Raw genomic sequence first — 14,966 nt, forward strand, 5'->3', positions numbered from 1 at the left:
GCACACCTGTTCTTCGTCCGAACCCCCTCCATGGGGTCAGGGCAGGGTACAAGGAACAGAACCTTCTGCTACAAGGTGCGGCTGGCAGGGCCACCAAGGCACCTGTGATGTTTCTTTACCAGAGAGCAGTCAGAGAACAGAATTGAAAGGCATTTCTTCATTTCTTGGGCATACATTTATATATTCGAGGCATTGGGTGTGAATGTGCCTGTGATCACATTCATGTGACACAGACCTGCAGTGGTAGTGGCAGCCTTTGAGTGCCTGTCATTCTTTCCTCCTCTCTGTGTCCCCCTGCCCAGGGCTTCCCAGAGTGTCTTCCCACCATGCTTGTCTGCCTAGGGGCTGAGTTGGCTTCCTTGGTGTGGAGGTCGCAGGCATGTGTGGAATCCGAGCCCTCATGGAAGGGACAGAGGGAGGTGGGTGGAGCCTGGGAGTCGGGCCCAGGATTACATGACAGTTGTGGACAGATTGCTGGGGCCAGGCCAAATGCATCCCTCCTGTCAGATTCCCCCATTGCCTGCGAATTTCAGTGTGGGGACCCCACCCCACCCTCTCTCTCTGCCATGGCCCTGCGGCTCAGGTTGGTCACCCTGTCATTGCACCCCTCTCTCCCATGCTGCATGCATTTTATCTGTCTCCACCTCCTTCCAGGACAACCAGGAGCGGGAGGTGCAGGAGTCCAGGCAGCAGCAGCGGCTGAGAGCCCTGGAAGAGAAGCAGCATTCCTGGGCCGCAGGGGAGCTGGGGGGCTTCATCCGCAGCAGCAGCGAGACTGACATGCAACTGCTGACCCACAAGGGCACTGAGGACCTGGCCCTTTTCTTGCACCCCAGGCCTGACAGCCCCTCTGCCCGGCCCCCCAACACTCGGCGCTCCCGCCACTCGCTGGGCTTCTCCGCAGACCGTGAGCTGCTGTCCTTCCTGGAGAGCGCCACCGGCGGACTGGAAGAGCCCAAGTTCAATACTCTGCCTGGGCGTGGCCGGCGGCTGGCAAGGCCCACGCTTGCCAGTATGCAACCTGGGGGCGCTGGGGACTGCCACCCTACCTCCCCACACAGACCTCCGAAGGCCCCCGACGTGCCCCAGCCCGCAGAGCAGACAGGTGCCGTCCCCCGAGCATGGCACCAGGCCGGCGGCCTCCAAAAGCGGAGCAGTGAGCCAGGTGGCCTGGGGGCTGCTGGGAGCCCCCCGCTCCCGTCACTGGCTCTGGGCGTCAAGGAACACGAACTGGTGACTGGGCTCGCCCGGTTCAGCCTGGGGGATCCCAAGGGCTCACAGGAGACAGCACTGAATACCCCGAACGAAGTCATCCCTGGGCCTGGGAGCCCACGGTCCCCAAGCTACAGCACAACAGCTGCGGACAAGGGTCCCCGGGAGGCTCCTAGCCAGGCCCCAGAGGCGGAGGCCGCAACCCCCCACGAACCAGGAAGCCAGGCCTTGGGACCTGCGGGGAGTGGCGACCTGGAGCATGGGGACCATCTTAGTGTCTCCGACGCCACTGACTGCTCACTGACGCTGGACTGCTCGGAGGAGAGCTCTGAGCCCGGGCGGCTGGAGGATGGGGCCTGGCCGGAGGCGGAGGGGCGCAGCCCGGCCTCCCCCATGCCGGCTTCCAGCGAGGCCTCCGCGACAGACTCGGCGCCCAGTGAGCCCGGCCGCAAGGGCGGCCGCGCCCGGGACAGGCCAGCCCCGGCCAAGGAGGCCCCGGTGCCCAGGCGCGGCTCTGGCCGAGAGGCGCCCCGAGAGCGGCCGGGAGGTGGGCGGCGGGGCCAGGGCACAGAGCCTAGGCCGGTGCGGACGCTGACGGCGTCAGAGAGCCAGGGCCTACGCAAGGTGGTGCCGCTCGCCAAGGGCGGCCGTGGAGCAAGAGCCGGGAAGACTCCGGAGCCGCCTCCGGCGCGGAACCCGCCTCGGGAGGCGGCCCCGGCCCGCAGCGGCTCCCTGAAGGGGACCCAGGACGCGGGCCCCGAGGAGCAGCGGGTGCCCCGGGGCGGCGGCAACGCACGGCCGGGTAAGGAGAGCCCCCTGCAGCCCAAGGGCTCGGTGAGGAAGCCCAGCGCCAAGCCCCTGCGGGCCGTGCCCCGCCCGAAGCCGGAGGAGCCCCTGAGCCCCGAGGACAAGCCCCGCCCGGCCGCCCCCAGCGTCCCCAGCTTCGCCCGGAACACGCTGGCCTCGGCATCGCGCTGCGTGCGCCCCGAGCCCGCACCCCGGGGCCCCGGCCTCATGCGCACGGCCTCCCAGCGGCAGCTGCGCGCCAAGGGCGGCCCCGAGGACACGGACAGCACCCTGCGGCGCACCAGCAGCGCCAGGGTCCCCAGGAGGAGCTCTGAGGCAGGCGAGGGGCCTGGCGCCGGCGCAGAGGCCCCCTCAAAGAGCAGGGCTGGGGAGCGGGGCGCCCCCAGACAGCAAGGCCCAGCACGCACCGCCCTGGGGCGAATCCTCGAGCCCCTGTGGAAGTGAGGGGCCACAGCACAGGCCATCCGTGACAGAAGTGTCGCTGAAGGTCCCGCCACAGAGGCAGTGTGGATGTGCGGGCATCCGAACCCCAGCTCAGCTGCTTCCCGCAGAGCCAAGGTCCACAAGCAACGGCGATGAAGATGACATGAAAAAAAAAATTTTTTTTTTCCTGGCCAGTCTGTATAAATCGAAGACTTTTTGTTTTGTTTTGTCTTGTTTTCTTTTTTTTTTTTTTTTTTTTGAGACAGGGTCTCCTATGTAACCCAGTTCAGGCTGGTCTTGAACTCACTATGTAGCCCAAACTGGCCTTGACCACGTGGTGATCCTCCTGCCACAGCATCCTGAATGCTGGGATTACAGGCATGTACCACCATGCCTGGCCAAAGACTTATTTTTTAATACTGTATTATGAAAATAAAACGTTTTAGTCCGTTCCTGTAGGGAGTTGAAATGGCTCCCGAGCAAAGGGTGTCCTTGTTACAAAGATACTTGTATCTTCCAGAGTTCCCTGGTCTCAGGGGCCCACCTTCGGGCACATCATACCACTGGCCTCGGGCAGGGCCTTTAGGTTGCTGGATTGGCCCCAGGTCCTGGAAGACTGGCTCACTGCGCCTTGAGTGACTGGGTGAGGGTTTGTATGGGAATGGAGGGGCCATCAGACTCAAGTGGACAGAAGGCTGACCCTCCTGTGTATTTAGGGTGCTGAGGGTCTTAGCCCGGAGGTGAGGGGAGCATGTGGCTGTGGGGAGCTCCCCTGCAAATGTTTGCAGGATTCCCCTCCATGTCCAGGTGCTATGGGAGGACATCAAGCGCTCTCAGCAGAGCAGCCTTTCCTGTTCTGCCTCCGCCTTTGCATGTCTGTCCTAAAACCTGATGAAGGCTGCTGTGATGACAGGAGAGCAAACCCTCTGTCTGTGGCCTCCTTTCCCCCGCCTCCCCTCGGCTTCCCATGCTGTCCCTTTCTTGAGGTCACCCAGAGCCCGAAGGAGCTTTCTCTCCCATACAGCATCCACCCCTCCTCTCTATGACACTTCTCAGTGTTCTCATCGCTTCCTTGTTTTCAAATCCCGAGGAAATCCAAACCAGCTTGTTTTGTTTTGTTTTAAGCAGGCCAAACATTGAAATTGATTCCAAAAGAGTTTATCATCAGGAAAGTTTTTTTGAGAAAAAAAAAAAAAATCAGGCTTCATTCAAAAGAGAGCCCAATTTCTACTCAGCTCCTGTTCCACTACCTCTCCCTGAGATGTGGGAAATAAGAGAGATCTTAAACGTTTCTTCTTTTCACAAATTGCCTCCCCCTCCACTTGGGGTGGACAGAGGCGAAGGCAGGCGCTCACAGCAGGTCCCTGTGTCACAGCCTCCCTCCAGAGAACAGTGCCTTTCATCAGAAACACTAGAGCAAGCCTTGGGGTTGAAGAGCAAGGCCCTGCCCACAGCCTCTTGTGAAAAGCAGTTTTGAACGGGCACAAATGTGGGACTCCTGAGCAGATTCTTGTGGTCTCCAAGACACGAATATTTCATACATTTCCGTCCAGGTTGATGGAAAGGTCCTGAACACGGGGCACGAGCTTGGGTAGGGAATGGCTGGGAGGGGTCATGAGCTTGTAGATTGGGGACGGCAAAGGGCTCAGGGCTTCTAGGAGGGACCTGCTGTGACTTGATGCAATGTGGCAGATCCTCCTGTCCCTCGGCATCTGTCTCCCAGTCCACACCTGTGGGCACAGCCTCCTTGCTGGTCTCCAGGGGTCCTTCTAGCCCGAGGCCCTGACTCTGCTAGGGGTGAGCTTCTCCGTGGGGCCAGTATCCACCACCCTAAAGCAGAGGCTGCCCCAGGGCTGCTCAGGAGGAAGCCTCATAGGGTGGCTTGATGCTGTGAGGCCATTGAGGCCGAGTCCCCGAGGCAGTGGTGTCCTGGCCCAGCAATGGCCACATGCATCTGTGCGAGCAGGTGATCATTCATTCTATTACCTTTTATCGGTAGTAAGTGTGGAAAATAATTTAAGTATACAGTGGAGAATTGTAAATATGTTTCTATATAAATTTGTTGAAGATGAACTGAATTATTTAAAGGTCCATTTATATGTGCTTTTATGTAACAGGTAGTTTAATAAAATCCCTGTTTATGGGAGCAGTGTTTTATCTTGGCCTCTTTTATGAATGTGTCCACACTGTCCTGCTCGATGGGTATTTAATTTCCTGCCCAGCAAGAAGGCAAGAAATGAAGTTAAAGGGAGCACAGAAGGGCTGGGATCCAGGAGTTGTGTCCTCCAGAGCCTCAAGAGCCAAAAGGAGGCTGTGTCCCCTTGCTGTTGGTGGCACAGGACATACGCAGGCACAGGGCATGGGAAGTGGGCTTTGCCCCAGACCCATGGGCGCAAGCGCACATCTGCTCCCCGGTCGGCAGTGGTGTCTTTGTGCCTCCCACGGGCTATGGCAGTCCAGGTTGGGCCAGTTTTGTGTAATCTCTGAGGGGCCAGCAAGTCTGGATCTGCTTCTGCACCAGGTCCTGCCTGTCAGCTCGGGAGCCATTGGGAAATCTCACCTCACTGCTGTGGCTGGCTCAGGAATGAGCAGAGGGCGGGCGGCATGGCTGCATCTGAGATGTGGGCGCCTGTGTGCCCAGCAAGGCGTGTCCCACGCAGGATGCACTCCTCAGACCTAAGGTTTCACACCGAAGAGTGGTCCTGTGGCTGCGACATCTGGAAGTGAGGCAGAGGAATATCCTCAGCCAGTACGACATGGGACGGAGCCGTGATGTCCACATTGCTAGCTGCTGCGTAATTCCCAGGCACCCACAGCCAGGTTTTGCCTGTTTTATAAGCAATTTGGGGCACCAGACACCCCAACACCTTCCTCCTGGCTATGCCACAAGTGACTGACATCCCCCCATGCTATGCCACACACACATACACCCCCCACCGCCGAGTTCTTTATTTTCTCAGTGGGTCTCAAGGAAGTCTCATCTTACTCCTTTATTGGCCTTTGCCAATAAAGGGAACTGAATTCCAGTTCTCAAAAACACACACTGAATGTGGGGCACCATTGTGTCCTGTTGTTCATCCAGTGTTTAGCATAGCTGTGCTATAACAGGCAACCCTAAAACAAACGGCTCAATATAGCAATTAGTGCACCTTCTGAAGTGCACAAATTTGTGAACATCTGCCTCCAGATATCCACAACCCCCCTCTACCTCCTCCCATCTGGACATGATGACATTTTGCAGGTGTTGTCAGTGTTTACAAGGGAAGATAAGACAGGACACTTGCTTTATGGAGTTATTTTATAATAGTCATCTAAGAGTCAAATGCAAAAGAGTTCAGATCTTTCCACACACTAGAGACCCAAAGAATCCAGCCGAGGGCCTGGATCCCACGGCAATGTCCTGCACGAGTCCAGCTGAGGGCCTGTGTTACAGATTAAAACCTGGTGGTCAACTTAACACCAGCTGAATTAAATCAGCATGGTGCTGAGTGTAGATGGCCACCTAAGGAAAGTTGCCAGCATAAATAGAGACATAGAGAAGGTGAGTGAGTCATTGTGGCTTCTCTAAGTGTTGCTGATTGAGTCGTCGTTCTCCAGGAGGATCTCATCATGATGAGCTTCCCCAGTGTGAGTTTGACCATTGTCATTGGAGGAGCTCAGAACCTTGTTGGTGGGAGTGGCTGTGGTTCACTTTGAGGGAGCTCTAGTCCTTACACTGAGCCTCACCTACTAGCTCTGGAGGAGAAGATGTGTGCAGCTTAATCTTCAGGAGAAGCTTGTGCTTATCATGCTGGCTTTCTGGCATGTACTCGACTGTTCTTGTTGGAGGAGCTTGGGATCCTTGTGTCACTGAGGATGGGTGCAGTACTTTTCAGGGAAGCCCTGGTCCTTATTTTGAGCATGATTTCTCAGCTCCAGTTTAGAACCCTTAACGTACCAACACAGCTTCTTTACCCCACTGGCATAGACTTTCTAGCTTCCTTTGGGCCTTCCCAGCACAGATCCATAAAACAGACTGGCATGAGTCCTTCTCATGGGCTCTAGACCTCTAGCTGGACTTGTGGGAGGCATTGTCATAGGCTCTAGGTCTTCATCTGGATTCATGCAGGACATTGCTGTGGGATCCAGGTCTTTGGCTAAATATTCTGTGTCTTTAATGCTGTGGATTTCCTGCACTTTTTTGTGTTTAACTCTGGGTGACCATCATAAAATATTATAAATTCTGTGTCCTGATTGTAATTGTTCTCCTCACAACCCCTGACTATAACAGCCTGGATCTCATGGCAATGTCCTCCATGAGTCCAGCTGAATACCTGGTGCCCATGACAATGTCTCATTGTATCAAGGGTCTGCACTGTGAAGGCCCAAAGGTCAGTGGTAGAAGCTAGAAAGTCTGTGTCAGCAGGCTGAGGGATCTGCACTGGAGCCAGGAAGTGACACTCAAAGTAAGGACCAGAGCTCCCCTAAAAAGAGCCCCAGCTTCCTCAGCAACAGCAAGGACCCAAGCTCTTTGATGATGAAAACAGCTGAGTTCATTTCAGGAAGCCATTGTGCCAAGCTTCTCCAGGAGAACCAACAGCACCATCTTCCTCTCCAGGTCTCCCTAGTATACTGGCAATAGTCCTCAGATGGGCCTCACACACCAGAACCATGCTGATTCACTTCAGCTGGATGCTAAAAGTTGACCATTAGTTAATCTATGAGTAAGTTTACAGAATTTTCCATTGCAATTTAATTCATAATATATATATATATATATTATATATATATATATGTATAATTTCTTTTTGCTATGGTGGGCATCAAACCCAGAGCTGTCCATAAGCAAGGTCAATGCTCTCCCACTGAAGTGTATCCCCAGCTCTTTCTTATTACTTTACACTCCAGCTCTGACAAACAAACAAAAATTTTATTTCCTTTTCTTTCCATTTTTTATATGTCCCCAAATAAGGCAAAAAACATGCAAACCAAATTTAGGTAAAGGATCTAACATCCAGTCACTTGGTGCTTCTTAAAATCATTTGGGCTCTGAGCACAGTGTGTCTGCAAAGTCACTGCACTCAGGATCCTTCGACAAACTCCATGTAGCTCAGACGGGGTTGAGATCACAGCCCAGAGCATCCTTTCCCTGGGGCATCTGTGTCTGCCCACATCTCCTGCTGGAATGAGCTATGCCTCACTGATCGCCTATGCAGAGACAAGGATAACATTCTTTCAGTTGATAAGTAGCTTTTCTGTCTTCTGGGGCAGAACTTTGCAATGGTACCTTGGACCTTCTGGTGGGTGGGAAGGACGCCTGGTCTCATAGCCCAGAAGTACTCGGTCTGCCCCTTTGTGCACCCTTCGCCAGCCCTACCCTGCTGCTGGCCTGCGGAGCGGAGCCTCCAATCCCCTATGTGAGGCTGCCCATTTGAAGTCCTCACTGATGGGTTCCTGTTGGGTGCCGGGCATCAAGTCTGGGCTGTGCCCAGCCTCCTCAGGAATATTCGAGGACCAAGTCTCAGAGGTGGTCACTGAGGCACAAGCAGATGATGTTCCCTGAGCTGGTTTGCAACTCTTAAGGAGGTCAGATGCACATTCCCTCAGCCACCGTGCCAAGTCTCCTAGGACGGTTTTCCAGGACAGCCCAACAGAAACCTACCTGACCCTGCGGCAGTGGTCTGAATGCTGGAATCCCTGCAGTGGAATCCTAAGCCCCAGGCCTGCAGAAACACACTTGCCCTTTCCGCCCTGTGAGGACACACGGCAAGAACCAGGAAGCAAGCATTCACCAGACAAGCTTCTGGCACCGTGATCTTAGATTTTCCAGCCCCCAGCCTGAGAAATAAGTTTCTACCCTTTACAAACCACTCAGTCTACAGTATTTCGTTACAACAACCTGAATGAACCAAGACCCCATCTGCTGGGGTACTGTTTCTTTTCCATAAGAGAGAATGCCACTTACAGTAATGTCATGAGGACATGTTGGGCGTGCCAGAAACACTCCCGCCCCCCCCCCCCCTTTTCTGACGTCAGGTAGAGGTGAAGGCACTGTAAGTTGAGGATCCTAGTGAATCAACTCTCCATTCTTGAGGTCTGGCCCTCTGGCCAAATGTAACGGAGGTCCTGCCTCCTTGGTGAACCCTAGGAAAGGCCACTGCCGTGTCTGTGACTTGCATGTCTCTGTCCTTCCCGACAGCACGCCAGCAGCCACACGGATGCCCTCAGCTCTCTATTTTCCTGGAGGGATGCTGGACTCAGCCCCTTGCCTGCTGGGCCACCAGTGAGAAGTGGGCAGAGGCCCAGGTCTCATGAGCCACAGACAGCTGGCGGTTGTGCCAGTAGACACCTTGGGCAGGCAGGAGTGGGCTGCAGACTGCATGCTCTTCTGGGGCCTTCGATGCAGCATCAGGGCACCCAGAGGCACTCACTGTGTGCAGCTCCCCAGGGCAACAGAACCGGCCAGAGTTGGTGACTCCCGGCCTCACCTAAGGCTGAGGAAGTCAGACTCTAATTGGTCCTCAGGCTGGCACTTTAAGAAAGTTCCCAGTGATTTACTTTCATCCGGCGGCAATTTCTTCCATCTCCAGCGCTGGGGAGAGACCAGAGGGCTGTTCCAGGACCCGAACTCTGTCTCCCAGGTCTGCTGTGAGCTGAGCACCTGACCCCCAGCTCAGGCTGCTTAAGGGGAGCTGAGACATTCATTTGGATCTTAAAGCAGAAGATCTCCGGGCTGAGCCTGGCCACTTCTCTGCGTGTGGAACTCCCAGCAGCGCAGCACTTGAGCACCTACAGGATGGCTCCAGGGGACAGAGGAAGCCACACATCGCTGCCACCTTGCAGAAAAACCATGAAGCAGTTTACGGGAAGCAAGCTGGTAGCGAGCACCGGGCCATGCCACGCCTTATCTAAGTGTCCATCGTTGCTCTCTGGACTCCTCTTCCTGGTCTCTTGGGTCCCAAGCTGGACACCACCGGGAGATTGGCCAGTGGCCGCAGCTCCTCCCCTTTTTGGGGTATGCTCCTTTGACACCTCACCACTCAGGGTGGGGATGGGTGCAGCTCTTTGGGGTGCTGACTCCGCACAGCGAGGGAGCTGTGTGCGCATGCGCGGGAGGGACACAGATAACACTCCCCCAGCCCCCAGCCTGTGCTAGAGCAAAGACCTCCCTGGGAGGACCTGGCCGGCTTCTTTCCGCAGCCATCGGCGTAGACTGATTTATCCTTTCAGCATCTTTTTGTTGCACACGGTTTTCCTTCGGACCAAGAAGGTTGTCCAAAGGAGCCAGATGGTCTTGCTACTTTCAGGGACAACCCCCTGGCCAGCGCGGGCAAGTGCGAACAGAGAGTTTGAGCTCAGCAGGACAAAGATGATGGCTCAGCTTTGGAACAGAGGCCCCATTCAGCCTGGGATCGAGGTCAGCTGCGGCTCCTTTCCCAAGGCACCAGTGGTTCCCAGCAGCTGAGTCATTCCGGGGAGGAGAGGGAAGAGGTGGGTTGGCTGCAGGGCAGGCTTCTTCCCACTCTGCACCCCGCAGCGTCTGCTGCTCCCTTGTCCAAGATCGGCTCCAGCACCAGAACCCTCAGAGCCTCTTGTTATGCAGCCCCCAGAGAAGGCGCATAATAGCTCATCGGCCTTTCCCAGGCCCCTGCTTTCCTTAGCCAGCTCATCACGGGTGGACTGTGGCTGGAACTTGCCTCCCAAGCAGCTCACGGCTTTACAGACAGCCACTCAACACTGTCCCACCATCCCAGCCTCCAAGCCGGGAAACGTCCTTCCTGTCCCTGGAGGAAGCCACTCTGAGGGTGAAAGGGCCTTGCGAATTGGTGGTCTCACATGGCTACTGAGAGCACCATTTTGGGCCACCACCACGGAGCCACCTTCCCAGAACGAGTCAGTCCAGGGACCTGATCCTCAGCCTTGGGAGGACTGCCTTTTCGGAAGGTTCTTGGTGAGCCAGAGGCGCACAGCCCAGAGCCTGGCTTCCAAGTTTAAGGCTGAGCCGATAAGGCCACTGAGAACATCTGCACTGGGAAGGGCTGGAAAGAAGCAGCCCTTGGAGGAATTAACCTTGCTCCGTCTCATTTCAAAGCAGGAGGGAGAGCTGACGCCAGTGCTGGGTGCTGCTACCTGTGCTGAGGGCTCCACGTCCTTTCCTCCAGAAGACTCCAGCCCTGTAGAGGGACTGTCCCCAGTTCAGCTGCTGGGTTAAAGGCCACTCTTGCTGCGCGGGGAACATGCCTGGTGAGGCCGACTGTGCCTGACTGTGTCACCAGATATCACCTCTTAAACATCTCTTAGTGTGGAGTCTTCTGTCACCTGCGCCAGCACCCGCTTTTTCCTCTGGGTTTCACCCTTCTTTCAGGGCTCTGGAGCAAAACACTGGTCATCTTATGATGCATTCTTAGTGGAGCTAAGGGAAGTCCATTGGGGCTGCTGAACACTGCTCAGTGCTAGAGCATTTGTCACCATCCAAGGCATGCACAAGGCTTTGGATTCAGTCTCCAGTACAGCAGAACAGTACCTCCAAAGTGTCTGTGATTCTTGGAATCTCTGAGTCTGCAGGGTTTTCAGACAGGGTGTTTAGCTAATCTCTGATGGAGGATTAATATCTAGAAGAGATAAAGAATTCAGAAAATGCCAAAAACATCAAATAGTGTAATCGATAAATGGGCAAAAGAATTGAACAGACGTGTCGCAAAAGTACAAATGGCTAAGAAGTATACGAGAAAAATGTCCAACATCTGTAGCCATTAGGGAAACGCAAATCAAAACTACCTTGAGATTTTAATCTCACCCAGGTCAAAATGGCTATCACCAAGAATATAAAAAGCCATAAATGCTGACATGAATGTGCAGAAAACGGAACCCTTCTATACTGCAGATAGGACCAGAAGCTAATACAACTACTGTGAAAATCAGTATGAAGAGTCTTCAAGAAATTAAAAGTATAGTCACCATTCGATCCAACTGTTCCATCCCTGGGTGTATACCCAAAACAAAGCCACCAGGCATCAGGGAAGCCTGCATAGCCACATTCACTGCTGCGCCATTCACAATAGCCAAGATGTGCAACCGTGCAGGTGCCCTGAGCAGATGGACAGGTAAGGAGAACGCAGTCTGTACACAATGAGGCACTATTCAGCCACAAGGGAGATGGACAAAATTCTGTCATTTGCAGGAAAATGTATAGAGCTAGAGATCGTCATATGGGACAAAACAATCCAGACTCAAAACAGAAAACAAATTTTTTCAGTGTGCTCAGGCCTGCCTTTTCCAGGGCCTCTGCAGAATCCCAACCACCTGGTGAGCTCAGCTGGAATTCTTTCCTGCTCTCACTACCACCACTGTCCCTCCCAGCTTTGGAACTGATCTTTCCCTCCCCCGAGCTCTTACAGTACCTGGGTTGTCACACAAGTCCCACCCACTGGTCCAACCCCTGAGTTGGGCTGTGGTCTTCTACGGGGGGAAGGGGGAGGGAGATGACTCTTCCTCATTGGGGGTCTCCAGGACCCCACGAGGGCCACCACTCTGGGCACTGGTGGATGTAGACGGACAATGGGTGCATGGAGGGATGATTCAGCACCATGTGTCCTAGAGGAAGACCCTCTGCCCGTCTCCCATCCCTGCACTGTCGCTGTGTGGTTTTGGCTCAGACAGGCAGAGCAGCCATCCGCAGGACTCCCACTGAAAGCCCCACAGGAGGAGCACAGGTTTTTGAAAGAGAAGGGACCTCAGGGAATAGAGAAGGGCCAAGGTAAAAGTAGAGCCAGTGCCACTTTGCCTGGAAAGGAATGGGAACTTGGGCTCACAGGGAGGCAGTTCCGGGATATAGGGGCCTCCCTTTCTCTGGACACCCCAAGCCACGCCTCAGGCAGAGAACGGGAAGAAGCAGCCACTGGGAACTGCAAACACAAGCCCTGCACCTCTGATCCACAAAAGGCCCGGGACGTTCACAGGCTGGGTATCTGTCCTTGTACCGCAGCAGGCTCCTGCCAGCTCGGCCACGTATTAGCTGGGCAGATTGTAAGCATCTCTGCTTGTGAACCGCAGCTGTGTGGAGCCTCACAGTGGTGGGGAGGATTGCAAGACCAGATACGAGGAGGTGGCGGCATGAGGTTGGCCCACACCCCTCACCGCTAAGAGCCCAAGGGGGTGGCTTCTCCACGGGAGCAGAAGAAGGTTTGAGGGACTCCTGTGTGACAGGCAGGGTGGCCAGCAGGCTCAACAGCCATGGGCTACTCACCTTGACACCCTCCCTCAGTGGCTTAGTGACCTCAGACAGGTCCCTGAACTGGGCTGTGCTTCCTTCTCCAACAGAAAATTCAAGGCAGGTTTCCATGACACCTGCCACATAATAGTGGGCTGAGTCTATTTTACTGGACCTATAAAATGCATCTGCTTCCAAAGCCCATGAGCTCATCCTCCAGGCCAAAGTTCAGTGGACTCCCTCGAACCAAGGACTCTGGCTGTTCCTCTCGATTCAGTATTTGCCAGTTCCCGAAGAAGGACGGTGCTGTCTGTGTGGCAGCAGGTGCTGCACTCATCAGGGACAGGCCAAGGGAATGAACTGTCCACAGTGCTTTCCCGAAGTTAACAAAGTCCACCAAAGCACAAGGAGTGGTGGGGAGGCCCTATCTTGGGGCCCTGATCACCCACTTCCCAGGGCCATTTGCTGGGATGCATCTTCCACCACCCCAGCTTTAAAGGCAAAACAGACAGCTGAGCTCCAGGGGCAGCTGGGCACAGGCAGGGGGAGGCCTGGGAGCCCTGAGCCCACTTTGTCCTGTCTTGGGCAGACCTGGGCCAGCAGCAGGGACTTTGCAGGCATGTCTCCTCACTGCCTGCAAAGAGGAGGCAGGGCTTGGGGACCGCCAGGACCTTGCTAGGGCTGAGGTTCCTTGACTTTGCTGCTTCATCTTCTATCAGCAGCCTTCTGACTCTTGGAAGGGGCTCTGAAAGCTGTTAGAGCTGGGCTTGGTGGCCGCCCTTGGGGCCTTTCCAATGTCCTGTAAAGACCCTGGGTGAGAACCCGGGCTTTGGAGCTACACATTCCCAGTTCAAATCCTACCTCTGTTATGTGCTAGCCAGGTGCCTTGGGGAGTCTCAGTCTTTCATCTGTACAATAGGAAACTCTAGGCTTCCTCTCAAGGTGCTTGCAGAGTAGAATCTGGACCCTGATGTAGTGACAGTGCTCAGCAAATGCCAATGTGGATTATTAGGGACTGGCTGGGGCTCTGGTCTTGGATGGGGAAACCTATGACAAAAGTGGTCCCAAATGAGACATAATCATGACAAAACTAAGGCTTGTCCTCCAGCTCTCAAGAAGCCAAAGAAGTTCTAGGAGCAATCAGAGCATAGCAGATGTCACTTGTCATGTGACTGCAGTATCCTGATACTCCTAGCACCCCAAAGCCCTGAGGGGACCCTGTGGAGTCCTCTCAGAGGAAACTGCCAGGAATTGATGCCAGGTGCCCACTTTACACCCCGAACCTATGCCCAGGTCACTCAGCAAAGAGCCCCAATTATTGGGAGGTGCCCATGGATGCTAGGCAGTGTCTGGCAGACTGGAGCCAGCCTGGGTCCCTGGCTGGCAGTCCAGGTTCCCCCGGCTCACTGTGGGACTTAGTGACCAAGGGAGTCACTTATTTCTGTGTGTCCAGCTGCTTCCAGGATGGAAATGCGGCTTCTGACACTCTGACTCGCTAGAATGAACCGAAGGAGTTCACTCTGAAAGGCTTTGCATCTGAGGTGATACCGGCTGTCAGAGCTGAGTAGTGGTTTTAATCCATATTATTCTGGGCAGGAGCTGACCTTGAGTGACATTTGTTGTAGATTCAACCTGAAGATAAACACAGCCATCAGAAGAAAACACTGCCAGTTTGCTTCCTCTTTCATTCAGTTTGTCACTAGCTCCTCCTCGTGCAGAGATTTCTCCACCTGTCAGTTACACAGAGCCCAGCACTAGATAGAATTGGTGCCCAGGTAGACCAGCAAGGGATGTCTGGAAGCACTGTAGTCCAAGTCAGTTGGAATCCATGTCAGCTAGCTTTCTGTCACCATAGAAAGTACCTGAGGTGAATCGGCTTTCAAAGAGAAGCAGCATGTTTTTTGGTCCATGGTCCATGGGTGCTGTTGCTTTGAGCTGATGCCAGCATCTTATAGCAGGGGCTGCTAATATCACAGTTTGAAGTGAGAGAAGGAAATACTGGGGTTCCACTGCCCCCAATAACATAAAAACCTCCCCTTAGGTCCTGCCTCTTACAGCTCCACCACCTCCCAAGAGCACCCAGCTGGGGACTTTGCCTTTTAACATGAGGACCTTTGGCAGACAGCTGAGACGCAATCCACAGCAAATCCAAGTCAGCTGGTGCAGTTTTTCTTCTGCCGACATCTACTGACTCAGTGTTGATGGGGTTAATACTGGGCTCTAGACCTCACTTGTGATGTTAGAAGCCAGGAGAGTGGGTATTCTTCAGGGAGGTAGGGGGAATAATCTGAAAGGCCCGTGGCATGGGAAGGGTGTTTCTGGGGTCCAGGAATGC

At 54.5% G+C, this 14,966-nt stretch overlaps 1 protein-coding gene across 4 annotated transcripts in view; it reads left to right on the plus strand.

Annotated features, from left to right (window-relative positions):
* The window catches only part of Fhdc1 (FH2 domain containing 1), a 41,450-nt gene extending 36,851 nt beyond the window's left edge, over positions 1 to 4,599 (plus strand). For all 4 annotated transcript variants that reach the window (XM_063260849.1, XM_063260850.1, XM_063260851.1 and 1 more), the window contains exon 12: positions 655 to 4,599. In XM_063260849.1, the coding sequence (XP_063116919.1) occupies positions 655 to 2,463 (1,809 nt within the window). In that variant the 3' untranslated portion in view covers positions 2,464 to 4,599. The remainder of the gene's footprint in view (positions 1 to 654) is intronic.
* Positions 4,600 to 14,966: the final 10,367 nt, after the last annotated feature.

The sequence above is a fragment of the Cavia porcellus genome, unplaced genomic scaffold (assembly GCF_034190915.1).
Source record: "Cavia porcellus strain 051 isolate PalLab524CR breed Dunkin Hartley unplaced genomic scaffold, mCavPor4.1 scaffold_14, whole genome shotgun sequence".
In the NCBI taxonomy this organism is placed as follows: domain Eukaryota; kingdom Metazoa; phylum Chordata; class Mammalia; order Rodentia; family Caviidae; genus Cavia; species Cavia porcellus.